Below are 26617 nucleotides of genomic sequence, written 5' to 3'. Positions count from 1 at the left end.
CAGAGAAGACAGAGAAGACAGAGAAGACAGAGAAGACAGAGAAGACAGAGAAGACAGAGAAGACAGAGAAGACAGAGAAGACAGAGAAGACAGAGAAGACAGAGAAGACAGAGAAGACAGAGAAGACAGAGAAGACAGAGAAGACAGAGAAGACAGAGAAGACAGAGAAGACAGAGAAGACAGAGAAGACAGAGAAGACAGAGAAGACAGAGAAGACAGAGAAGACAGAGAAGACAGAGAAGACAGAGAAGACAGAGAAGACAGAGAAGACAGAGAAGACAGAGAAGACAGAGAAGACAGAGAAGACAGAGAAGACAGAGAAGACAGAGAAGACAGAGAAGACAGAGAAGACAGAGAAGACAGAGAAGACAGAGAAGACAGAGAAGACAGAGAAGACAGAGAAGACAGAGAAGACAGAGAAGACAGAGAAGACAGAGAAGACAGAGAAGACAGAGAAGACAGAGAAGACAGAGAAGACAGAGAAGACAGAGAAGACAGAGAAGACAGAGAAGACAGAGAAGACAGAGAAGACAGAGAAGACAGAGAAGACAGAGAAGACAGAGAAGACAGAGAAGACAGAGAAGACAGAGAAGACAGAGAAGACAGAGAAGACAGAGAAGACAGAGAAGACCGAGAAGACCGAGAAGACCGAGAAGACCGAGAAGACCGAGAAGACCGAGAAGACAGAGAAGATTAAACATATAGAAAACATAGAAAATAGACAGGACAATGGAGACAGAGAAGACAAAGAAGACAGCGAAAATAGAGAAGCCAAAGAGACAGAGAAGACAGATAAGACAGAGAAGACAGAGAAGACAGGGAAAACAGGGAAGACAGAGAATACAGAGAAAGAGAAAGCAGCGAAAGTTTGACAGAGAGAAGACAGAGAGGACAAAGAAGACAGATAAGACAGATAAGACAAAGAAGACAGAGTAGACAGAGAAGACAGAGAAGATAAAAAAACATAACTAGAGAAGGAAAAGAAAACAGAGAAGATAGATAAGACAGAGAAGACAGCGTTGACAGGGGAAACAGGGAAGACAGAGAAGACGTAGAATATGGAGATCACATAAAAAGTCAGAAATACCAGAGAAAACAGAGAGGAAAAAGAAGATAAAGAAGAGTTAAAGAAGACAGAGAACACTTAACAGGCAGGAAAGACCCAGTAGACAGAGAATATAAAGAAGACAAAGATGAGCCAGAGAAGACAGAGAAGATAGAGAAGACAGAGAAAAGAGGGAAGGCCGTAAATACAGAGAAGACAATGGAGACAGAGGAGGCAGAGGAGACAGACAAGACAGAAAAGACAGAGAATACAGATTAGACAGAGAAGATAGAGAACATATAGAAAACAGAGACAGGACAATTGAGACAGAGAATACAGAGAGGGCAAATAAGACAGGGAAGACAGAGGAGACAGGGAAAACAGAGAAGACAGAGAAGACATAGAATATAGAGAACACATAACGAGGCAGAAATACCGGAGAAAACAGAGAAGGAAAAGAAGATAAAGACGAGCCAGACAGAAAACACAACACAGGCAGGAAAGACAAAGTAGACAGAAAAGATAAAGAAGACAAAAATGAGCCAGAGAAGACAGAGAAGGTGGAGAAAACAGAGAAAAGAGGGAAGACAGTAAAAAAAGAGAAAACAATGAAGACAGAGGGGGCAGAGGAGACAGGCAAGACAGAGAAGACATAGAAGACAGAGAATACAAAGAAGACAGATTAGACAGACAAGATAGAGATCTTACAGAAATCAGAGAAAATAGACAGAACAATGGAGACAGAGAAAACAAAGAAGACGGAGAAGCCAAAGAAGACAGAGTAGACAGTGCAGACAGAGAGACAGGGGGAAAAGAGACAACAGGGAAGGCAAAAAAGGCAGAGGCGAAAGAGAAGGTTGAGGAGACAGAGAAGACAAACGAGAGAAAAATGAAACTAAAAAGTAAACAGAGAAAACATCGAGAACAACACAGAGAAAACAAAAATGAAAAAAGAGATCAAATGGAGGTAAAAACGAAGAAAACAGATGAGAAATCCAGATAATACAGTAAAACGAGAAAACAGCAAACCCTGGAAATAAGAAGGAAGTGGATAAAGTGATAAAGAAAACATAGAATACAATAAAGATGAATGATATGAGAAATCAGAAAGACAACATAGATAAAAAAGATAGAGCAAACCTAGTAGCAATCACAGAATGCAGAAATTACAGACAATTCTGAGAAAAAATAGTAAAACAACTTCAGAGAAAACGGGGAAATTAGCAAACCCTGCGAATGCATAGACAATATATAATACAGAGAAATCAAAGCAAACAAAGAAGTTAGAGAATACAAAAATAACAGAGAAGACACAAGACAGAAATGATTGAGAAGAAAAAGGGAAGTTTGGAATTATCTATGTCGCATTGGATAGATAGTCATAATAAATGCAGATTGCGATGTTGTTATGATTGTTGCGCGATCGTTGGGAATTGTTTTAGCGACGGTTACCGTGAAGTGGTAGAAGGTCTTTGTAGGCAAGCAATTGTACTTCAGTTTTCATTCTCTTGAAAATGTAACCCGTTTCTAAGCCCCTCTCGTCGCTTTGATTGCATAAAACGGCTTCGTTGTCAATGGCATCGATTACTAATTCAACTCAAGCCGCACATGTAATGCCACCAGCCGATATGAGAGGCTCCATAAATGTGCAGTTTTTTTTGTTATCTGTTTGACGAACGTATCTCTACTCTAGATAGTAAAGCCAAGCCCCCCATTTGCAAGGAAGTACTAGTTTCCAGTATTTCACCTGGCTGTCCAAGCTCTGTTTTTGTTTTATTCTCCGTTCCCACTCTAGTTCAGCAACAACGCCTACTGTTGTACGGAGATATAGGTGGATGATTCCACCACTTTATCAATGCATCGCTCTCACTAATTTCTAAGTCCGTTTCTCTCTCTTTGTTTGTGGTACCACCGTCCGTCCGTTCGGTGTGTTGCCTACTTGCAGGATATATTCACCACCCTGGTCGACATTCAGTGGCGCTGGACGTTGCTGGTATTCGCCCTGAGCTTCATCCTGTCCTGGCTGGGATTCGCCATCATTTGGTACCTGATCGGGTACAGCCACGGCGATATGGCCGCCCATGCCAACGGAGGTTAGTTCGTCCGTTTTCCCGCAAACCTTACCGGTCAAACTTCATAGGTATTTCCTTTCTTTCCTCCCCATTCAGACACCCAACACCAGCCGTGCGTTACGTTCATCTACGGCTTCACGTCGGCATTTCTGTTCTCGCTGGAAACGCAGCACACCATCGGCTACGGGAACCGGTTCGTGACGGAGGAATGCCCGGAGGCCGTGTTCATACTGGCCCTGCAGAGCATCACCGGTGTGTTCATCCAAGCATTTATGGTTGGCATCGTGTTTGCCAAGCTGTCCCGGCCGAAGAAGCGCGCCCAAACGTTGCTGTTCTCGCGCAACGCCGTCATCTGCCACCGGGACGGGGTGCCGTGTTTGATGTTCCGCGTCGGGGACATGCGCAAGAGCCACATCATCGAGGCGCACGTGACGGCGCAGATCATCCGGCGGAAGGTGAGTGGGACTTTTGCAGGTTTAAAGATTAGTTCCAAAGCTTTTTCAATTTTTTTCACCGTGTAATCAATGACGTTTTTTATGATATTAGTTATAATTCGTTTACTAGGAAAGCTCATGCGACACACGGGTGTAAAGGAATCAAAATCACTTATACACTTTTACAGTTGCATAATGGCAAAATTAATCATTAAGGTACCTTACTTACTTACTTTCAGTCCTGAGCACCCAGGGCGGTGTAGAGGACCGAATTCTGTGTCCAGGTCAAATTTCTGTACACATTTTTTGGTATAAAAAACTCACAACGATCCACGTGCGGATGGTGGAACTCTACAACATGGTGCTAGAAGACCCCACATAGCTCCCAGAGTTCATTACCAGGGGTATCACTTATCTTCTACCGAAGGACCGAAACACAGCTGATACAGCAAAGTACAGACCAATAGCGTGCCTCTCCAGTCTGTATCAGGTGCTTTTGTTGGTAATGGCGAGGAGGATACAAGACCACTGCGATGCCAACAACAACGTGATGACTGAAGATCAAAAAGGGTGTTGCCAAAACAAGCAAGGCTGCAAAGATCAGGTCATCATAGATACAGGCATTGTGGGTCAAGCCATCGAAAAGCAGATGAACCTGGGTATGGCGTACATCGACTACAAAAAGGCATACGACTTAGTACCGCGCTCGTACCTTTTAAAGATATTGCAGTTGTACAAGGTAGACGTGAACGTCATCAGGCTAATGCAGCAAGCGATGGGCATGTGGACTGCCGTGTGCAACATAGTTGTCCCATGTTAATAGGCATACCACATAGAACATGGAACAACTATGCTGCACACGGCATTGGATCACGTCCTAACAAATTACCGACGGAACAACTGTGTTGCGATCCAGAACTCTCAGCATGAGGAAGCGGATATTTCAAGGCAATATCTTTAGACTGCTATAGTTCTGCCTTGCGATGAACCCCCTCAAAAGAGCATTCAACCAATGCAAGTATAACCCACTCCTTCTTTATTCTTTATTACACCAACGAATCTAACCTCAAAGTGACTGACAACTCTCAGGTCATTTTGGCAGATGTAACTTGAGCATGAAAAGGATGGCAACAAGATCGATAAAGTTGAATATATGATCCATCTTTTTCGTGCATGTGTGTGGTCTGTCAAAATGATCTGGGAAGTGTCAAACATTTTCATGGCTAGCTTTGTTGGTGTAATGAAGAATAGACGACCTGAAACTGTTTGCGGATTCAGTACAGAGTCTGCATAAACTGTTGCAGCTTGTGACGTTGCAGACACGACATCCAGAAGGAGTTTGGCATATTGACAAATGTCGGTCAGCTCTCATTCGCCGGGGTTAAGCAGTATGGGATGCGAACTGTTTCCGCGTCAACGAACAAGAGGAGATTCGGAATAGGATTGCAAGCTAAGCGTACAAATACATCGGCTTACTGCGACTTAGAGGTATTCGCCACACTGCGAAGAAAGAAGAAGCTGCAGGACAAGTTCTTGCATCTTGTCAAATGTGTTCCGAGAAGTTTTCTGTCAGCCGGAAACAAGGTGAAGGCGATCAACACGTTTGCTGTGCTCCTGTTGACCTACAGCTTTGGGGTGGTAGAGTGGACCAAGATTGACCTCGAGGGGTTAGCACGAGCGATGCGAGTGGCCTGGATCCAGCAGCTGAAGGCATATTTCGTATAAAGCCAGAACCGTCATATCGTGTATCGCACTGTGTGTGAAGCTGACTACGGTTACAATCATAGTAACGTGAAAGCAGAAGGAGTTACATGGGACGCTCTCCCATCAACTGAAGCTAGAGTGCATCGATAAGACGGCGTCGAACGGGAGGCTGATGCGGGGTGACCTCTTCTCGGAAACAGAATGTTAAATGGTAGCCATCCAGGAGCAGTTAATTGAGAAGAAAGAAGTATTACCGGCGATACATATTGCACGAAGACATTGATGAAGTGCAATTCAACAGAAGAAACGATTTAGAATGTCGCTGCCGGATGTTCAGTGTTAGCTGGATCAGCCTACCTCGATCGACACAACGAAGTTGCCGAGATTGTGCACCAACAGCTCGTTGTACCGCGAAGCCGGAATTTTCCCAAGCGTTATTATAGAGTTTTTTCTACGTACTTCTGTGGTTTTGGGTATATAAAGGGTAGAACATGATACTGAATATTTTTTCCGGATATCATAAGTCATCCAAACTGTTGATCCTAAAATCTACACATGTAACGGCAAATTACACAAGTTTACAAAATAAAACAAAAGTCGTGAACTTCTGTCAATGATCAACATTTTTAAAGCACAATTTAGTGCTGATTTCGAAACCGACCTTCAAAAAATTTTAAGTAGAACAGTTTTTGAGTTTTGGCTCAATATCGTGTTTTGCAACTTTTCAAAATATGTAATTTACTAAAATTCAAATATATTACGTTTTGTTCAACCAATTTTAAATATTTTTCCATAAATTAAAAGCTTAATACAATACCATTCCATCATCTGAAAACAGGTTTTGCCTCAGATTGATGAAATTCAAGATATTGGACGATCTTCTTAAATTTTAGCAAAAATCCCAAAAAAATTTGAAGAAGTGTATTTTTTTTTTTCAATAAGAAAAAAACAACTTAAAAATTCTTTCTCGACGTTTATTTGACATATCATATGTAGGCAAGTTACAGTAAAAATTTCAGCTCAATCGGAGCATTGATTACGGAGAATGAGATGTTTGAAGTGAGCGATTTTGCTTAAAAATAGAACAAAAATCGATTTCAAATCATCAACCTTGTATGGAAAGTCGCTCTACTGTAATTTTTTTCTTTCGCGTTTTCGAACTCAGGGCATGATTCTACACCAAAAATGATCATCAGCTTACCGAGTTCAAAAATGCTGTAAACTAGTGTTATTGTATTATACAAAGCTACTATTTGTAATCTATCATATCCAGTAAGTTTGGCTGACCAGGAATATCCCTGTAAATGACATTTGAGATTTCAATAGCTTTGCGGATCCCAGCAGAATATGCAATACTATTATTTATGGCGAAAATACATAAAGTCATTCTTGTAGATTTGTAGGACTTCATTATAGAACAGTTTGGACTACCCTGAATGTCCCAAAGATTTATAATAAGCTTATAGACTTCAGATTGCTCTTGTAACTGCGGTTGATTATGCAACGTTACCTCATATAGCAGTTATGGCGACTGTTACGAGTGTAGACTTGAAGATCTGAACTCCATGGTAGTTTGGCTGACCTGGAATATCACTGTAAATGACATTTGAGATTTTAATAGCTTCGCGGATACCAGCAGATTATGAAATACTATTATTTATGGCGAAATCACATAAAATTATTCTTGTAGATTTGATGGACTTCATTATAGGACAGTTTGGACTACCCTGAATGTCCCAAAGATTTATAATAAGCTTGTAGACTTCAGATTGCTCCAGTAACTGCGGTTGATTATGCAACATTACTCAATATATCAGTTATGGCGACTGTTACAAGTGTAGACTTGAAGATCTGAACTCCATGGTAGTTTGGCTGACCTGGAATATCCCTATAGTGTCTATACATAACATTGTACATGTAAAGAGCTTCACGGATCCCAGTAGGTTATGCAATGCTATTATTTTTGCCGAAAATACATGAAATTATTCTTATAGATTTAAAAGAATTCACTATAGGACAGTTTGGAACACCTAGAACATCCCAGAATATAAAACACATTATGATATTCTTTACAAAGGTTAGATGAATACATATGAACGTAACCTAAATCCAAATACAACTTTTAGAACAACTGGTATGTCAATTTGTCCGATTCTCTAAACCTCATGATGTTCAGGATATTCTAGGTTGACAGTGAAGTCTCAAATACAAATATTTACATTTTTCGTTAAAAGAGGACTCAAGTTGCAACAACTTTGCCGAAGACAGTATTCTGTTTTATTGAATGTGTGAATTTATACAGCCGTTTCTATGTTGGGATCAAATATGACCCCTCCGCCTCCATAACTTGGTCCACAGATTTGTACACTAAGGTACACCGGGGCAAGTTGAAACGGGTGGGGCAAGATGAAACAGCGGTTATAGCGAAAGGTTATTTTAGAAAATCTTGTAAGGATTGCTTCAAAAATTTATTAATGAATTTCTTAAGTAATCCTTTAGTGTTTCTTCAGAAACTTTTGAGAAATACTTCCAGAAATTTGTCAAAGGATAATTCTTGGATATCTTCAGACAGTACTCCATGGATTCCTGTAAAAATCGTTCCGAAATTCCCAAAGCGGTTTCTTCAAAACATTGTACAGAGAATTTGATAAAAATTCTGCCGGGAGTGCCGTGGGATATTTCACCTTGTATTTCTTCCGGAATTGCTCCATGAATGCCTTTAGAAAATCTTAAAACAAAATCCTTTCTGAAAGTCTTCTACGGAATGTTTTCGAAAGTTGTTTTAGTACATCTGCCATGGATTGCTTCAGAAATTGTTTTAGAATTTAATTTAGAATTACCACTTGAGGATTCTAAAAAAAATCTACAAGAACTCCTCTAGCAAACCTCAGAGGTTTCCTCAGAAATTTCTCCATCAAATCATCCAAAATTCCGTTCGGGATTTCTTTCAGAAAATCATCCCCGGATGGCTCCAGAAATGCTTTCAACGATTTCTGCAGAAAATCAAGATTCCTCATGAAAGAGCTCCTCCAGAAATTTCTGCACGGATTTCTTTAGAAAACATTTCACATACTCCAATACAAACTTATTCAAAATTTTTCTTTAGATATTCTTCCACTAGTTTCTTAAGCAATTTCCCTGAAGGTTTCTCCAGAAATTTTTTTATGAGATACCTTCATAATTTTGTCCAAGGATTCCTCCAAGCGATCATCTATGTATGGCTTTCAAAATTACTCCATGGATGTTTGCAGAAGATTTCCTTCCAAAATTTCCATGAGAATTTCTCCAGAAATTTATCCAGTAATATTTTTATGGCAATTTCCATGAGCTCCTCCTGAAACTCCGCCAGGGATTACTTCGGAAATTTTTCTAGGGATTCCTTTGAAAATTTCTACAGGGATTACTTGAGAAATTCTTTAAAGATATTTTCTTAAATACTTCCAGTGGTTTCTTCGGAAAATCTTCCAGAGATTTATTCAGAAATTCCTTTATGAAGTCCACCGTAGATTTGTTCAGGAGTTGCTCTAAGAATTCCGTTGGAAATTCCCGCAAGAATGTATCCAAGAACTTCTACAAGGATTCATCCCGAATATCCTGCCCTAATTCTTCCATGAATTTCTTCAGAAATATGTCCACAAACCGTTCCAGGAATTCTTTTAGATATACCTTCAGCGATTTCCTCATAATGCCAAAAGTTCAAAATTCTTCCGGAAATTTCTACATGGATTTCTTTGGAAAATCTTCCACAGACTTGTTATTTTTTTGTTAAATTTTATAAATTTTTTATAAATTCCTGACAATTTCACCAGGTATTTATTTGGGAACTTTTTCAAAACTCCCTGCTGAAATGTCTTCAATGATTTCGCAGTAGTTTTTTTTTCAGACAATGTCTCTGGAGATTTATTCGAAAATTTCCCTGAGATTTTTACTGGAGATTTCTTCAAAAATTCCTTCGGGGATTTTTTCAGAAACTCCCGCTTGAATTTCTGCTGATATTCCGACAGGAATTCATTCATACATGTATTCTGAGGCTTCTTCAGAGTTTAATGGATTTTTTCAACAGTTTTTTCACGGAGATTTACAGAAATTCTTAAAAAAAATCTCTAAAAAAACTACAGATATACTTTTGGAAATTCCTCCAAGAATTCCATGAGACATTCCTTCTGGGATTTCTGCAGAAATTCCAACACGATGTTGTTTTTGAAACTGCTCCTGTGGCTGGAATGGCACAAAAATGCCTGAACAAATTCTTGAAAGAATCTCTGAAGGATATTCTAAAGGATGATTGTCTGAAAGAATACCTTCCTAAAAACTACTTGTTATATATAACATTGGTGATTCCTAGAGGAAATTCTTGAAAATTTCCTGGAGCGATTCTTGGACAAAACTTTCTGTGAAACAACCTGAAGAAACTCTTTGAGATACCTTCTCAATTCCATCCTAGAAAAAAAATATACGAAACTTCTTGAGGAACTCTGCTCGCTTGAGATGTTTCTGAGAGGAGTCTTGCGAGAATTTCTCATACAGCTTCTTCAGAAATAATTACATAAAAATCGCTGGGGGGAAATTTCTGGAGGAACTCCTGAAGGAATTCGATAAGGAATCCTTGGAGGAATCCCTGAAGGAATTCCTGGAGGAATCCTTGGAAGAATTCCTGAAGAAATCCTTGAAGGTACTCCTGTAGGAATCCCTGGAGAAATTCCTAGAGGAATCCCTGGAGGAACTCCCGGAGAAATCCCTGGAGGAATTTCTGGAGGAATCACTAGAGGAACTCCTGGAGGAATCCCTGGAGGAATCCCTGGAGGAAATCCTCGAGGAATCCCAGGAGGAATCCCTGGAGGAATCCCTGGAGAAATTCCTAGTGGAATCTCTGGGGGAATTTTTGGCGGACGAATTCCTGGAGCAATTCCCAGAGGAATCCCTGCAGGAATTCCTGAATGAATCCCAGGAGGAATCCCTGGAGAAATTCCTTGAGGATTCCCTGGAGGAATTCTCGGATGAATCCCTGGAGAACTTACTATAGAAATCCCTGAAGGATTCAGACATTCCCTAGAGCCACGGTTCCCAACCTTGGCTCTCGCGACCCCCCAGTCTGTCGTCACTGCGCTTTTCGTAAAACAATCGAAGCGTGCCTGTTAGCGGTTGGGGGGTCGCGAAACGAAGGTTGGGAAGCTATGCCCTAGAGGAATTCATGGTGAAATCCCTAGAGGAATTCCTAGAAGAATCCATGGAGGAATTACTGGAAGAATCCCAGGAAAATCAGTGTAGACATTCGTGGAGGAATACCTCAAAATATTTCTGAAGGAATTTGTTATGGAATCCTTGTAGGATTCCCTGGAGGAATTCCTGGAGGAATCCTTGGAAAAATTCTTGGAAGAATCCCTGAAAGAATCCTTGGAGTAATTCCTGAAGGAATCATTGGAGAAATTCCTGGAGGAATTCGTGGAGGAGTCCCTAGAGAAATCTCTGAAGGAATACCTAAAGGAATCCTTGGAGGAAGTTCCGGAGAAATCCCTAGAGGAATTCTCACTGGAATCATTGGAGAAATCCCTGTAGAAATTTCTTGAGGATTCCCTGGAGAAATTCCTGAAGGAATTCCTAGAAGAATCCATGGAGAAATCCCTGGAAAATCCGTGGATCAATCCCTGGAGGAATTTCTGGATGAATCCCTGGAGGAATGACTGGAAGAATCCCTGGAAAAATCATTGTAGACATTGGTGGAGGAATTCCTCAAAAAATTTCTGGAGGAAATCCTGAAGGAATTAGTTATGGAATCCCTGGAGGTTTCCCTGGAGGAATTCCTGGAGAAATCCTTGGAAGAATCCTTAGAAGAATCCCTGGAAGAATCCTTGGAGGAATCCCTAAAAGAATTGCTGGAAGAATCCCTTGAGGAATTCGTGGAGGAGTCTCTAGAGGAATCCCTGTTATTAGGATTCTTTCAGCAATTACTCTAAAGGTTCTCCCGGATTATTTTTGAAGATTCCGTTATTGGAAAACTATCGTGGACAAGCAAACATTTGAAGTTGCCGAAGCCCACTGATAAAGCTCTTCGATTTCCACAGATCACCAAGGAAGGCGAAACGCTGCCGTTCTACCAGCAGAACATGGAGGTCAGCTGCGACGGCGGCGACGACCGGCTGATGTTCATCTGGCCGACGATCGTGGTGCACAAGATCGATAAGGACAGTCCGCTGTACAATCTGTCCGCACAGGACATGCTGCGGGAGCGGTTCGAGATAGTCGTTATGCTTGGTACGTATTTTGTTCTTGGGTTCGGATCGCAACTTGTTCGAATTGAGCACTCATCAAACATTCCATTTTATCTTCTAGAGGGCGTAGTGGAATCCACTGGCATGACGACCCAGGCCCGCAGTAGCTACCTACCGTCGGAAGTGCTATGGGGCCACCGATTCGAGTCGGTTGTCACGTTCAAACGGGACACCGGAGAGTACGAGGTGAGTAGGTGACTCCTTGCTCTCATGGTTCCGTTCGATGAATGAACCACAGTAGGCTGATGGAAGGCATGCGTCGACCGAGCGCATGCCTACTGAGTTCCTCTCTTCTCTCTCGCGCGCGTTCTCTCGCCACTCATGACTCACGTTGATGTGAGGAAGATGAGAAGCGGTATCGCGAATGAATGACCCGTTTTCCCGCCGCCGCCGTGTTCTAATCGATTGTTGTGACAATCTAATTCTGATTTTCGTTTTCAGGTGGACTACACCATGTTCAACAATACGTACGAAGTGGATACACCGTTGTGCAGCGCACGGCAACTGCACCAGGTCAAGAAGGAGCTCAACAAGCAAGGGCTAGGTAAGGGATTGGCACTCAGCTTCTGGATGCCTACTGCGATTCTAACTTCTCACGCACAGGGCATGTTTGACAGGAGCTTCTCATTCATTGTCGTGTAGACTAACAAGTACACTAGGGTAGCCGATCGAACCTGGAATTTCAACCAAACCAGTTAGAAAAAATTTGAAAAAAAAAAGATTAATTAGGTATGAAATTCCAGATAAGATCTAAGCGTTTTGGGCCACTCTATACCACCCAGTTCTGTACCGTTTCTTACCCGTTTTGTTCAATCTTACCACGGCGTCCAATAGTCCCATCGTCATCTTCATCCAGCGACGAGTCGGACAACACGTCCACCTCGGAAGATGCCGCCATCGACAAGGGCCGACATCTCCACAGCAACGGTTACCTGTATTTCAATGTCACCCCTGCTGGCGGTGGTGGTGGAGGTGAGGCCGATGTTACGGCTTCACCTCCGCTGAACAGTCGTAGAACTCCGGTTCAACCGAGTTCGGTGGCTGCAGCTGCGACTGCGAATGTTCGCGGTGGTGGTGGTGGAGCTGAAGATGTAGTCACCGTGCTGACCGAGGGATCGCCCACAGCGAGTCCAAAGCAGCGCAACTTCCGCAAGCTTTCCATCAAGGAACCTTCGATGGATTCGCTGTGCTGAGAGGAGAGGTGAAGAGGGTTTCGTGGCGTTGATGAGGTTGTTCTTGCAGTAGGCTGTGCAAGCTGGGAGAGTTCGTTGAATCCAAGGATACCATAGTGCAGGTATTGGAGAGTGTGCTTTCGTTTGGTAGTTTATAAACTGCTTGAATTTGAGTTAATACAGTTTGGGTTCATTTTTAACAAAGGATTCTATGAATGATACTTTTGTTTAAATAATCAATGCTCACAATCTGATGCAACTACATAGATTGGTTTAAAGCACTAACTTCCCTAAAAAAACTAACGAACAATTTGGGAATTCGACTAAAAAAAATGTTTTTGCATTTTTCGTTTCTATCTATCGGTAGATTCCTACGAAATATCAACGAAATGATGATGATGAATCTGGGCAGTGAGTGTGTTATTTCAATTCCTGTAAGTTCGGTCGAAACAGGTACGACACACTGAAGACGATCTTACAGTTGTGGTGGAAATACGTATCTGATTCCTCTTAGTATTCCTTCAAAAATTCCTCCAGGAATTCCTCCACAGGACTGCAGACTTTGATTTGTTCAGGACTTCCATGGAATCATTCAGAAACTACTCCAGGAATTTCTTCAGGATTTCCTCCAGGGATTTCTCCAAAGGTTCCTCCAGGAATACCTCCAGTAAATCCTCTGGGGATTACTCCAGGATTTCCTCTATAGGACTTCAGCTTAAGCCTGTGATTTTTCCAGGACTTCCACCAGGGATTCTTCCTGGAATTCTTCCATGGAATCTTTCAGAAACTACTTCAGGGATTCCTTCAGGTATTCCTCCAGGAATCCCTGCAGGGATTCCACCAAGAATTCCTCCAAGGATTCATCCACAAATTCCTTCAGGGATTTCTCTAGGGATTCTTTCAGGAAATCCTCCAGGAGTACCTTCAAGTATTCCAACTGGAATTCCTACAAGGATTCCAACCAGAATTCTTTCCAAGGATTCCTTCAGGAATTCTTCCAGGGATTCCTCCAGGCATTCTTCCAGGGATTCCTCCTAAAAATTCTTCAGCAATTCCTTCAGGGATCCCTTAGGAGTTCTTCCAGGAATTCCAACTGGAATTCCTCCAGGGATTTCCCCAGGAATTCTTCCAGGAATTCCTCCATGGATTCCTTTCTCCAGGAATCCCTGTAGGGATTCCACCAAGAAATCCTTCAAGGACTCTCCCAGGAATTCTTACAGAGATTTCTCTAGAAAATCCCTCAGGGATTCTTCCAGAAATTCTTCCGGAGATTTTTCCTTGAATTTTTCGATGGAATCTTTCAGAAATTTTTCCAGGGGTTCCTCCAGGAATTCTTCCAGGGATTCCTCAAGGAATTCTTCTAGGGATTCCTCAAGGAATTCTTTCAGGGATTCCTCCAGGAATTCTTCCAGGTATTCCTCCAGGAATTCTTCCAGGGATTCCTCCAGGAATTCTTCCAGGGATTCCTCCAGGAATTCTTCCAGGGATTCCTCCAGGAATTCTACCAGGGATTCCTCCAGGAATTCTTCCAGGGATTGTTCCATGAATACTTTCAGGGATTGTTCCAGGGATTCTTCCAGGGATTCCTCCAGGAATTCTTCCAGGGATTCCTCCAGAAATTCTTCCAGGGATTGTTCCAGGAACACTTTCAGGGATTAATCCAGAAATTCTACCAGGGATTCCTCTAGAATTCCCTCCAGTGATTCCTCATGGAATTCTTCCAGGGATTCCTTAAGGATCTCTTCTAGGGATTCCTCAAGGAATTCTTTCAGGGATTCCTCCAGGAATTCTTCCAGGTATTCCTCCAGGAATTCTTCCAAGGATTCCTCCAGGAATTCTTCCAGGGATTCCTCCAGGGATTCTTCCAGGGATTCCTCCAGGAATTCTTCCAGGGATTCCTCCAGGAATTCTTCCAGGGATTCCTCCAGGAATTCTTCCAGGGATTCCTCCAGGAATTCTTCCAGGGATTCCTCCAGGAATTCTTCCAGGGATTCTTCCAGGGATTCCTCCAGGAATTCTTCCAGGGATTCCTCCAGGAATTCTTCCAGGGATTCCTCCAGGAATTCTTCCAGGGATTCCTCCAGGAATTCTTCCAGGGATTCCTCCAGGAATTCTTCCAGGGATTCCTCCAGGAATTCTTCCAGGGATTCCTCCAGGAATTCTTCCAGGGATTCCTCCAGGAATTCTTCCAGGGATTCCTCCAGGAATTCTTCCAGTGATTCCTCCAGGAATTCTTCCAGGGATTCCTCCAGGAATTCTTCCAGGGATTCCTCCAGGAATTCTTCCAGGGATTCCTCCAGGAATTCTTCCAGGGATTCCTCCAGGAATTCTTCCAGGGATTCCTCCAGGAATTCTTCCAGGGATTCCTCCAGGAATTCTTCCAGGGATTCCTCCAGGAATTCTTCCAGGGATTCCTCCAGGAATTCTTCCAGGGATTCCTCCAGGAATTCTTCCAGGGATTCCTCCAGGAATTCTTCCAGGGATTCCTCCAGGAATTCTTCCAGGGATTCCTCCAGGAATTCTTCCAGGGATTCCTCCAGGAATTCTTCCAGGGATTCCTCCAGGAATTCTTCCAGGGATTCCTCCAGGAATTCTTCCAGGGATTCCTCCAGGAATTCTTCCAGGGATTCCTCCAGGAATTCTTCCAGGGATTCCTCCAGGAATTCTTCCAGGGATTCCTCCAAGAATTCTTCCAGGGATTCCTCCAGGAATTCTTCCAGGGATTCCTCCAGGAATTCTTCCAGGGATTCCTCCAGGAATTTTTCCAAGGATTCCTCTAGGAATTCTTCCAGGGATTCCTCCAGGAATTCTTCCAGGGATTCCTCCAGGAATTCTTCCAGGGATTCCTCCAGGAATTCTTCCAGGGATTCCTCCAGGAATTCTTCCAGGGATTCCTCCAGGAATTCTTCCAGGGATTCCTCCAGGAATTCTTCCAGGGATTGTTCCAGGAATACTTTCAGGGATTGTTCCAGGAATTCTACCAGGGATTCCTCTAGAATTCCTTCCAGTGATTCCTCCAGGAATTCATCCAGGGATTCCTCAAGGAATTCTCCCAGGGATTCCTCAAGGAATTCTTCCAGGGATTCCTCAAGGAACTCTTCTAGGGATTCCTCAAAGAATTCTTCCAGGGATTCCTCCAGGAATTCTTCCAGGGATTCCTCCAGGAAATCTTCCAGGGATTCCTCCAGGAAATCTTCCAGGGATTCCTCCAGGAATTCCTCCAGGGACTCCTCCAGGAATTCTTCCAGGGATTCCTCCAGGAATTCTTCCAGGGATTCCTTCAGGAATTCTTACAGGAATTCCTTCATGAATGCTTCCAGGGGTTCCTCCAGGAATCCTTCCAGAGATTCCTCCTGGAATTCCTGGATTTTTTCCAGGAATTTCCTCTAGGAATTCCTCCAGGAATTCCTCTAGGAATCCCTTCAGGAACTCCTCCAGGAATCCCTTCAGGGATTTATCCAGGAATCCCTTCAGGAATCCCTTCAGGATTTTTTCCAGGAATCCCTTCACGAGTTTTCCAGAAATCCCTGCAGAAATTCCTACAGGAATTCCTCCACGGATTCTTTCAGGAATTTCTTCAGGGATTCATCCAGAAATTTGCCCAGTGTTTCCTTCAGGATTTCTTCCAGGAATTGCTCCAGGAATTTCTCCAGGGATTCTTTCAGGAATTTCTTCAGGGATTCTTTCACAAATTTCTTCAGGTATTCATCCAGGAATTCCTCTAGAGAATCCTCCAGGAGTTCCTTCAGAAGTTCCTTCAGGAATTCCCCCAGAGGTTCTTCCAGGAATTCATCCAGAGATTCATCCAGAGATTCCTCCAGAGATTTCTCCAGAGATTCCTCCAGGAATTCTTCCAGAGATTCCTCAAGGAATTTCTCCAGAGATTCCTCCAGGAACTCTTCCAGTGATTTCTCCAGGAATTCTTTCAGAGATTCCTCCAGGAATTCTTCCAGGGATTCCTCCAGGAATTCTTTCAGGGATTCCTCCAGGAATTCTTCCAGGGATTCCTCCAAGAATTTTTCCAGGGATTCCTCCGGGAATTCCTCCAGGGATTCCTCCGGGAATTCCTCCAGGGATTCCTCCAGGAATTCATCCAGAGATTCAGCCAGGAATTCCTCCAGAGATTCCTCCAGAGCTTCCTCCAGGAATTCCTCAAGAGATTCCTCCAGAGATTCCTACAGGAGTTCATCCAGGAATTCCTCCAGAGATTTCTCCAGAGATTCATCCAGGAATTCTTTCAGGAATTCTTTCAGAGATTCCTTCGGAAATTCCTCCAGAGATTCATCCAGGAATTCCTCCAGGAATTCTTCCAGAGTTTCCTCCAGGAACTCCTCCAGAGATTCCTCCTGAGATTTCTCCAGAGATTCCTCCAGGAATTCTTCCAGAGATTCCTCCAGGAATTCCTCCAGAGATTTCTTTAGGAATTCTTCCAGGAATTCATCCAGCAGTTCCTCCAGGAATTCCTCCAGAGATTCCTCCAGAGCTTCCTCCAGGAATTTCTCAAGAGATTCCTGCAGAAATTCTCCCAGGAATTCCTCCAGAGCTTCCTCCAGGAACTCCTCCAGAGATTCCTCCAGAGATTCCTCCAGGATTTCCTCCAGAGATTCTTCCAGGAATTCTCCCTGGAATTCCTTCAGCAGTTCCTGCAGGAACTCATCCAGAGTTTCATCCAGGAATTCCTCAAGAGATTCCTCCAGAGATTCCTCCAGGGATTCCTCCAGGAGTTCATCCAGGAATTCCTCCAGAGATATCTCTAGAGATTCATCCAGGAATTCTTCCAGAGATTCCTTCGGAAATTGCTGCAGAGATTCATCCAGGAATTCCTCCAGGAATTCTTCCAGAGATTCCTCCAGGAACTCCTCCAGGAACTCCTCCAGAGATTCCTCCAGAAATTCCTCCAGAGATTCCTTCAGAGATTCCTCCAGAGATTTCTCCAGGAATTCGTCCACAGATTCCTCCAGGAATTCCTCCAGGAATTGTTCCAGATATTCCACTAGGAATTCCTACAGAGATTCCGCCAGGAATTCCTACAGAGATTCCTCCAGGAATTCCTCCAGAGATTCCTCCAGGAATTCCAGCAGGGATTTTTTCAGGAATTCTTTCTGGAATTCTATCAGGAATTCTTCCTGGAATTCCATCAAGAATTCCTCCAGGAGCTCCTCCAGGAAAACCTTCAGGAATCCCATCAGGAATTTCTCCAGGAATCTCTTCATGAATTCCTCCAGGATTTCCACCAGGGATTCCTCCAGGAATTCCTCCAGGGAGTCTCTCAGGAATTTCTTCAGGGACTCATCCAGGTATTCATCCAGGGATTGCACCAGCAATTCTTCCAGGGATTCTTTCGGAAATTTCTTCAGGGATTTATCCAGGACCCAGACAAACAGTAATCGTATAGGATGTTGTATATGATGATAAAGTGGAGGCCATATGCGTGCATCCCTCCTTTGAGGCGCATGTAAAATGTACGTATATCGCCTATACTTTAATATCTAATGCAACATCGTATACGATCACCTGGTTGACTGGGGAATTCTTCCAGGGATTCTTATAGTAATTTCTTCAGGGATTCATCCAGGAATTCCTCCAGAGATTCCTCCAGAGATTCCTCCAGGATTTCGCCAGCAATTCCTCCAGGAATCTTTTCTGGAATCTCTCCAGGAATTCCGCCATGAATCCCTCCAGGATTTTTCCCAGGGAACCTTCCAGGGATTCCTTAACTAATTCCTTCAATTGCTTCAGGAATTCCTCCAAGAATAAAAATATTTTTGGATGAATTTTAGGAAAAATTATCAAAAGAATTTTTGAAGGAAACCTTTTGAAAACGTCCATGGAGTGAAAGCTATTCATAGATGATTTCTTGATGGAATCCTTGTCCAAATTTATGAAGGTATCTCATAAAGAATTTCTGGAGAAATCTGCAAGGATTTTTTTCAAGGAATCACTGGAAGAGTTTATGAAGAAAACTTTGGAAAAGTTCCTAAAGGAGTCTGTGAAAGATTTCCTAGAGAAATCCGTGAAGAAATTACTGAAGGAATTTGGTTTACCTGAAGGAACCGCTGAAAGCATTACTGGAGAAATCCGAGGATGATTTCCAGAATGAATTCTCGAACGGAATTTTGAAATATTTGATGGAGGAATTTCTGAGGAAACCCATGAAACGTTTTCTAGAGGAGTTCGTGGAGAAATTTTTGGAGACTCCTCAAGTGGTAATGCTGAATGAAATTGAAGAGCAATTTCTGAAGAATTCCATGGCACATGTTCTAAAAAAACTTTCGAAAAGAATCCATATAAGTCTTTCAGAAAAGTTTTTTTTTTATATTTTCTATAGGCATCCATGGAGCAATTCCGGAAGGAATCCAAGGTGAAATTTTCCAGGGCATTCCTGGCAGAACTTTTATTAAATTTTCTGGAAAATATTCTGAAGGAATCGATTTGGGAATTTCTGAAGGATGTTTACAGGAATCCATGGTACAATGTTTGAAGATATCCATGAATTGTTTTCTTAATACAACCTTTGATAAATTTCTGGAGGAATCTCTCAAGAAATTTCTTGAGAAATCACTAAAGAATTTCTTTAGAAATTCATTAATGAATTTCTGAAGCAATTATTGCAAGATTTTCTAAAATAACGTATGAGAAATTTTTGAGACATAGCTAATGAAATATCTGAATTAAGCCCTAGAAAGAAACTCAAGGAATCTCTGAAGGAAATTTAGGTATGAATCTTTGACAAATATTTTGAGGATCCCATGGAATTATTGCCGGAGAATTTTATGGAGTAATTTATGGGCGCTCGTACTAGTATGAAATTATTTTATATATTTTTGTATCTCAAGAGTTGGTAACTCAGTGAGTAACTTGGAAAAACCTCGATGACACCACCGCAGTGCTTCCTAAAGGAATCCTGGCAAGAGCTCTTGAAGGAACCCCTGGCGCCAGACGGAACCTCCTTATGAATCTGAGGAGAAACTCCTGGAAGAATCCCAGAGTGAACTTCTGAAGGAATCCCAAGTAAACCTCCGGAGGAATCTCAACAAAAACTTCCTGAGAATCTCAAAAGAAACTTCTGAACGAGCAATGGGACAAATTTGTAGAAAATACCGCGAAGGATTTCTTGGAAGAATCTTGCATGGAATTCCTGTGGAATCCCAGAAGGGCCTCCTGGGCCCTGTAGCATAATCGGGCTAATAATATTAGCTACAAGTTACAAGTTACAAGTACTAATATTACAAGTGCTAATAATTTGTGTTGCATAAAGGCTCAATTTTCCACTAATATTATTAGCACTTGTAATATTAGTGACCATGAAAATACAAGTTGTTTTGGTTCATTTACCTGTCAAAATTCATCCGACAGTTCACTATTAATTTGAAATGGCAGTTGATGTTTGTTTATATTCTGCATTTTCTGCGTAACATCCGGAAATAACTTCATTTATTCCGAAGTTTTGCATTCTTTATACGATAGATGAAGAAAAGCATATGCTGTTTGGATAATTTTCGGCCGCTCTGACGAAATATTTTTTTACAAAGTATGGCACTGCAAGTACCTACACACTTAAAACAGAATGCCGAGATCGGCTGTGCAAATCTCGGTTAAAGTTCATCTGCTGAAATCTCGGCTAAACGCTTGACGTTTAAAGTTTGTTGCCAGCGGTACCCATGGGTGCTGCTATAAATCAAGTTGACTTTTTGCTGATATCTCAGTTAAATTGCGATTGCTGAGCGCTCGGCTGTGCGAATCTCGGCAAAAGAATGGAAATTAGCCGAGCTCAACTGAGTGTGTAGATTTTAAGTAAAATGTCCCAAAGATTTAATAGTAATGGTTGAAAAACAATGTATAAAGATTTAGCAACATGTATTATGCCTCTTGTTAAAATCCCAAGTGATCTGGGATGCAAAAATTGAGCTTTTACCTACTTTTATATGTCGCAACTCGATTCGAGTTAGTGTATGTATATTGTAGCTCTTGATTAGCTTAATGATGCGCAATACAAGCAATTGATTCAAATTTATTTCGCATCTGCAACTTTACCTATGCTTATGCAGTGACCATAATAACCATAACTTTACCAAGAACCTCCAATCAAAGATGGGTATTGTAGAAACTTTGGAGAACTTGAGAGACTCAGCAGAAATTATATCTTGGATACAAAGTGTACATCAACGCAATTTTCTCTTCAATGAGTTTCGAATACATACTGCTAATCGTCGAAAACTGGAATTATGGTTGACATGTTAGATAAATAATATCTTTTGAGTTCATCAAAATGGTAAATCGCTATATTCAAAACTAAATATGACTTCTGCAATACTTTAAATCTAACTTGTAAATTATTTTACAAGACCTTTGAGACTTGTAATCAAAAGTACAAGTCATAGCAAATATTTTATACTTGTAGTTTGTTTATGCAACATACACTTGTAAATTCTACTAATAATATTAGTCCATCCGACTTGTAGTATTGGACTTGTAACTTGTACTTGTAGTATTTTTATGCAACAGAAAATTATAAGTTACAAGCTACAAGACTAATATTATTAGTAAAATTTTCATTATGCTACAGGCCCCTGGAGGTGTTTCCCTGTGCTATTATCAAGTCAAAAAGCAGCACCTTTTCCCACACGTACACGAACCCCACATGTTGAATTAAAGCAAACCACCCATGGAAAGCTCCGAATCGTAAATAACAAGGAAACGTCAAAGATTTAGGAAAATTTATCTGCTCCCGCGATAAGTGACATGTTGATTTAATATCGCACTTTTATACGTTTAACAAAAATGTATTTAATGACACCAGATATCATATCGATTTTCTGGATTTTGATGTTTGAGCCTAAATTTGATGTTTAACCTCTTCAAAAAATCCGCCATTTTGAATTTTCAGCCACCATCTTGAATATTAGGACGCCATCTTAAACTTTGGGCCGGTATCGTGGAATTTCTGTCCTACAGTGTTGATTTTCGCACAAAATTCGTCAGGATACGAGAATTGGCGTTGTTTGAATCGTCGCATGGTAGGGTTTGGTTCAGTTTTATATATGGTGCTGGTCCGGATCACTGAAATGGGCTTAAATCCGGAACGCCTTGACCGATCCGGACAATTTTTGATAGCAAACAATGCGGTAAATTTCCGGTTCGGTTCGTGCTAAAATCAAAAAAATCGTCCAATGGGAAGTGCCTTAATAGTGAGCGGCTTTTTTTTGTACACAGACATACGCACACACATACATACACACAGACATCGTCTCAATTCGTCGAACTGAGTTGATTGGTATATGTGACTTGACCCTCCGAGCCTTCTGTCAAATAATCGGTTTTTGAGTTAACATAGTAACATTTTGATGGCCAGTTAGTCTTGTAGAGATTCTGAAAACCGTCATAAATCCTAATACCTTTCAATTTGATTTTATGATAGCTTCAAGAATCTCTTCTACTCTATTTGACTTGAACATGTTACTAATGCCTTTCAGAACACATTGGTGTACGAGAAAGGCAAAGCAATGCATGAGCGTACCTGACGGTGTTATTGAACCTTTTCCAAGTGGAACCATTGAAGCTCCTTCTCTCGTAAAGGTCACTAAAGCGGGAGAACTTCAATTCAGGAATAACTTTTGTTTACAGAACCTAGCATACATTACACAAACTACTAGTTGTTTACGATGGTGCCGCCAGTTCCATAGTGGTAAATATTTTCTTCAAAATGCCACATTTTCCTAGAACGATTACGATCAGGGGTAAATCGTTAGTTATAATACCCAGTAGTTCTGTTCTTGGTTCGTAGGTACTGTCGTAGAAAATGCATCTAAGGGAAAATCGCAAGAAAATCAAGAACTAAGTCTTATCGTGTCTTCCACCCTACCGCCATCGGGATCGATCTAGTTGCCATCGACGCATTCTCGTGTTCGCGCCTACTGGTCAAACCTCATCCGAAGCGATCGATCGTCTGCTTGCTCCCGCGCTACCTAAGTTTTAGCACTCGATCGCTAATCAACTCCCATCAACGTTGATCCAGATAGAATGTGACGACGACGACGACGACGACAGTGCGCAGCAAGAGAAAATACACTCCACATCCACCTCACCTCACCTCACAATATGAGTGCTCTGGGGGATTATGATCATGATCTTCACCCATCATTTGCCGGCTGATGACCCGCGTCGTCCGCCAACTACACCTACTGCCGAGCCGATAAGCTCCGATGATTCTGACAAGGAAAGTGCGCTCTTGAATACCCGATCCGATATACTTCCGCGTGAAGCCGCAATTCGCTCAATGGCGAAAGGGTATTACATATGAATGATGATCACCGCCCGCCCGTCACGGAACACATTCATATGCTAAATGCGAATTCGTTTTGTGGTGCCTCTATGCTGCTTTCCGAGTCCGGTGTCCATGCGCGACAGACAGATGATTGTTTGAGCCAACAGCCAGCGATGATCGCAAAAGGGTAGATAAGGCCATTTCGGCTTTTGTGTTTGCCCTGGTCTAAATTTGCAATTTCATTAGCACCACATCTGAAAGGTATGGATGTTCGGCCGAATTTACCATACGGTCGGTGTTCAATGTTTATGGTTTCTGGGTGGAAACGTCCGGTAATCGAGATAGGCTGATTGAGTGAGTGGACAGGCATCAAAAAGCGAAACTCCGGATCGAAGCGGGCCTTGCTTTTCGCGCTCCGTGCGAAGTTTATCCAGCCCATTTGCACACATTTTAATGGACGATAAAAGTATGCTAATTCCTGGAGGAAACACGCTAAATTGAGCCCATTTCCAGCTGTCAACAATTACATAGTTGACCGGAGTCAGAGCTTAAGTACCTATCAGGCAGCTGAGACGAAGTGCAGAACAGTTGCCAACGCCGACAAGATCAAAACCGAAATGGACAAACTTTGAAAAATTACCTGACTTAACCCGTTAACGCCCAAGGTGTCCCACAATTTAAACCTTCAAATAAATTTGTTATCAAAGGTCAAGTTCCAATAAAATAAGCATGATTTGACGAAAAAAATGGAAGTCTACGGTGTAGTTTCAAAAAAATTCTTCATTGTGGGTTCTCAATATCTGATAATTTTCTCGAGTTCTATTTCAGCACAACTTCTACGCTTTCGTTATATTCTGATCCGTATAGATACAATACAGCTCTGAACAAGTGAGAGAGGTGATAACAACTCAAAAAGAAACGAAAAAGGACTTATAAATTGGGGCAGAAATATAACCCGATAAACGCCTAAAAGTATGCAATGCATGGTTTTTGTAATGTCATGTAATTTCGACTGCAGTGTTCAACATTCCTTATTTTTTTAAACAAATCAAATAAAGAGAGGTCTGTGTAGTATAACCAAACGTTAAAATTCTGTAGAAGTTAGGTTTTACACAGATAATGATTCCTAATAAATTAATTGAGTTTTTCCTTCAGCACCCCACAAACTCTCTTTACGTACTCACCATACGAAAACTTTTCAGAAATTTTGCATGTTTTAAAAAGAAAATCGTGTTAAGTACCGTATTTCCCTGCTAATTCGACACCGACTGTTGTTGAATAACCGGGGTAAACTTTTAATTCGACAAACTGGTCACCCTACACCACCCTGCTCATTGAAATTTGGCAACTCTATTTTTGTTTTTGTTTTGATTTCCGGATTTGTTATGAAACATTATTTCAACAGATATTTCGGTGGTGCGAATGAGAAGCTCGTTTCTTTTTACGATAGTTGCCATCCGTAGTTCATTCCGGTTGGTCTCCTGGCGGTTTGGGTATCGAATAGAACCAACTCAGAACTTCCAGAATTAGCGGCTGCAAGAGGAGCTGCTACAGGTGCAATTATAAGCGCAATATCAAACTATTTTGCATTTACAGTGTACATCGCTGTGACATTTGAACACTTTTCTATTCGACATATGTCGTATAAGCGGGGTACGAATTAAAAAGTGACTTATTAAAACGTGTCGAACCAGCGGGGTAAGACGGTACTGCTCCTTTTAATTTGTATCCTTTGACAGATACGTATTTCGATCTCAACTACCAGGTCGTCTTCGGTGTCTCGTACTTACAGGTATTTCACTAACACGCCCAGGTCCATCATCATTTCATCTTTAAATATAAAATTTCAACCAGATATACTCTACATGGTTTCTCCATTTATGTTTGTACTTCTTTATGATTTTTTTCTATTCGTAAACAATATGTGGGTTTTATGGTGTTATTCTGGGCACTATCAAAGATACATCGAAAAGATAATGTGTCTTTTGGCTGCATGAAAAATGATAAACAACCCAAAAATTCAATTTCATTCGATCTACCAATTGCAATTTAGAATTACGTAGAAAAGTATGAAAAACATAACGTGGGGAGGGGGGGTGGGGAGAACATTCCCGGTAGAAATCCCCGAAGGAATCCCGGGAGGATTTACTGAAGGAATTCTGAGAGGCATATCTGGTAGAGTTCTGAGGGAATCTCAGCTGAAAGCTTGGAAGGAATCCATGAAATAATCACAGAAGAAATCCAGGGAGGGATTGCTGTATAAATCCCGAGCGAGGATCCCGGCTCGTAGAAAGATTTCCATTAGGAATCCTTAAATGTGTTTCGACAAAACACTTTGAAAGTATACTAAAATGAATTTGTGAAAGAATGCTGGTTAAAATTTCTGAAAGAATCGTTTCAGGATTTGCTAAAGCAATTCTGGCAGAAATCCCTGAAGTTATTTCTGAAGGAATCCCGTAAATTACATAATTACATCAGGAATTCTGGAAGGAATTCCAGCACAAATCTCTGAAGGAATGCAGAAAAGAATAACTAAAAGAATCCTTTCTGGATTTTCCAAAGCAACCCCTGCAAAAATCCCTGAAGAGAACTCCGGAGCAATCCGTACAGAAATCTCGAAAGTAATTTCTGAATGAATCCCGCGAATAAACCTGAGAAGATTCTCGAAAGGAATGCGTGAAGAAATCCTGGAAAGAATTGCTGAAGGTATCTCAAAATAGAACCTCAGCTCATCTAATCTTATCTCAATTCTTCACCCTACTCTCTAGCCTCTACCTTACCGTTTTCTTTGTCCTCTATTCCAACCCTCTATCCTACGCTCTATCATAACCTTCAACCCTACCATCTGCCCTACCCTCTAAACTACCCTTTACCATAACCACTACCCTATCCTTTAATGACGCTGGATATTCATTTTTGGGTTCTACTTATGAAGCCCGATCGAGAGATACCCATATTCCATGATATCTTTGCTCAAACTCTCATTCTGTGGCCACCATCTTGGATATGGTACGCCATCTTGGATTTAGAAATAGAGTCAAATATCGATTTTTGACTTCTACTCATGAAGCCCGATCAATAGATACCCATCTTGGACTTCGAAATGGGGTCAAATGCCGATTTTTGACTTTTACTCATGAAGCCCGATCGATAGATACCCATATTGCATGGTATCATAGCTCAAATTACCATTCCGTGGCCGCTATCTTGGATATGGTCCACCATCTTTGATTCAAAACGGCGTTAAATATCGATTTTTAATTTGTACTCATCATGCCCGATCGATAGATACCCATATTGCATGGTATCATAGCTCAAACTACCATTCCATGGCTGCCATCTTGGATATGGTCCGCTATATTTGATTTCGAAATAGGGTCAAATATCGATTTTTGACTTCTACTCATGAAGCCCGATCGATAGATACCCATATTGCTTGGTATTATAGATCAAACTACCATTCTATGGCCGCCATCTTGGATGTAGTCCGCCATCTTGGATTTCAAAATAGCGTCGGATATTCATTTTTTGAATTCTACTTGTGAAGCCCGATCGATGCATACCCATATTGCATAGTATCCGAAGCAGCATTGCCGTTAAAAAGTATATATTCTGGAGTTTTGACCGCCATCTTGAATTATAATACCCCTGCTACCA

At 41.6% G+C, this 26617-nt stretch overlaps 1 protein-coding gene across 2 annotated transcripts in view; it reads left to right on the top strand.

The window, feature by feature from the left end:
• The window catches only part of LOC109401449 (G protein-activated inward rectifier potassium channel 3), a 496540-nt gene that overhangs the window by 446535 nt on the left and 23388 nt on the right, over positions 1-26617 (top strand). The window contains exons 5-10 of one of the 2 annotated variants that reach the window (XM_062861023.1): positions 2991-3138; positions 3214-3572; positions 11318-11507; positions 11586-11710; positions 11966-12068; positions 12359-12818. In XM_062861023.1, coding sequence (XP_062717007.1) covers positions 2991-3138; positions 3214-3572; positions 11318-11507; positions 11586-11710; positions 11966-12068; positions 12359-12717 — 1284 coding nt within the window. In that variant the 3' untranslated portion in view covers positions 12718-12818. The remainder of the gene's footprint in view (positions 1-2990; positions 3139-3213; positions 3573-11317; positions 11508-11585; positions 11711-11965; positions 12069-12358; positions 12819-26617) is intronic. The other variant, XM_062861024.1, reaches the window with a different exon arrangement.

Source organism: Aedes albopictus, chromosome 3, assembly GCF_035046485.1.
Source record: "Aedes albopictus strain Foshan chromosome 3, AalbF5, whole genome shotgun sequence".
In the NCBI taxonomy this organism is placed as follows: Eukaryota; Metazoa; Arthropoda; class Insecta; order Diptera; family Culicidae; genus Aedes; species Aedes albopictus.
The sequence above is the reverse complement of the archived record's forward strand: the minus strand, read 5'-3'. Positions and strand labels throughout refer to the sequence as shown.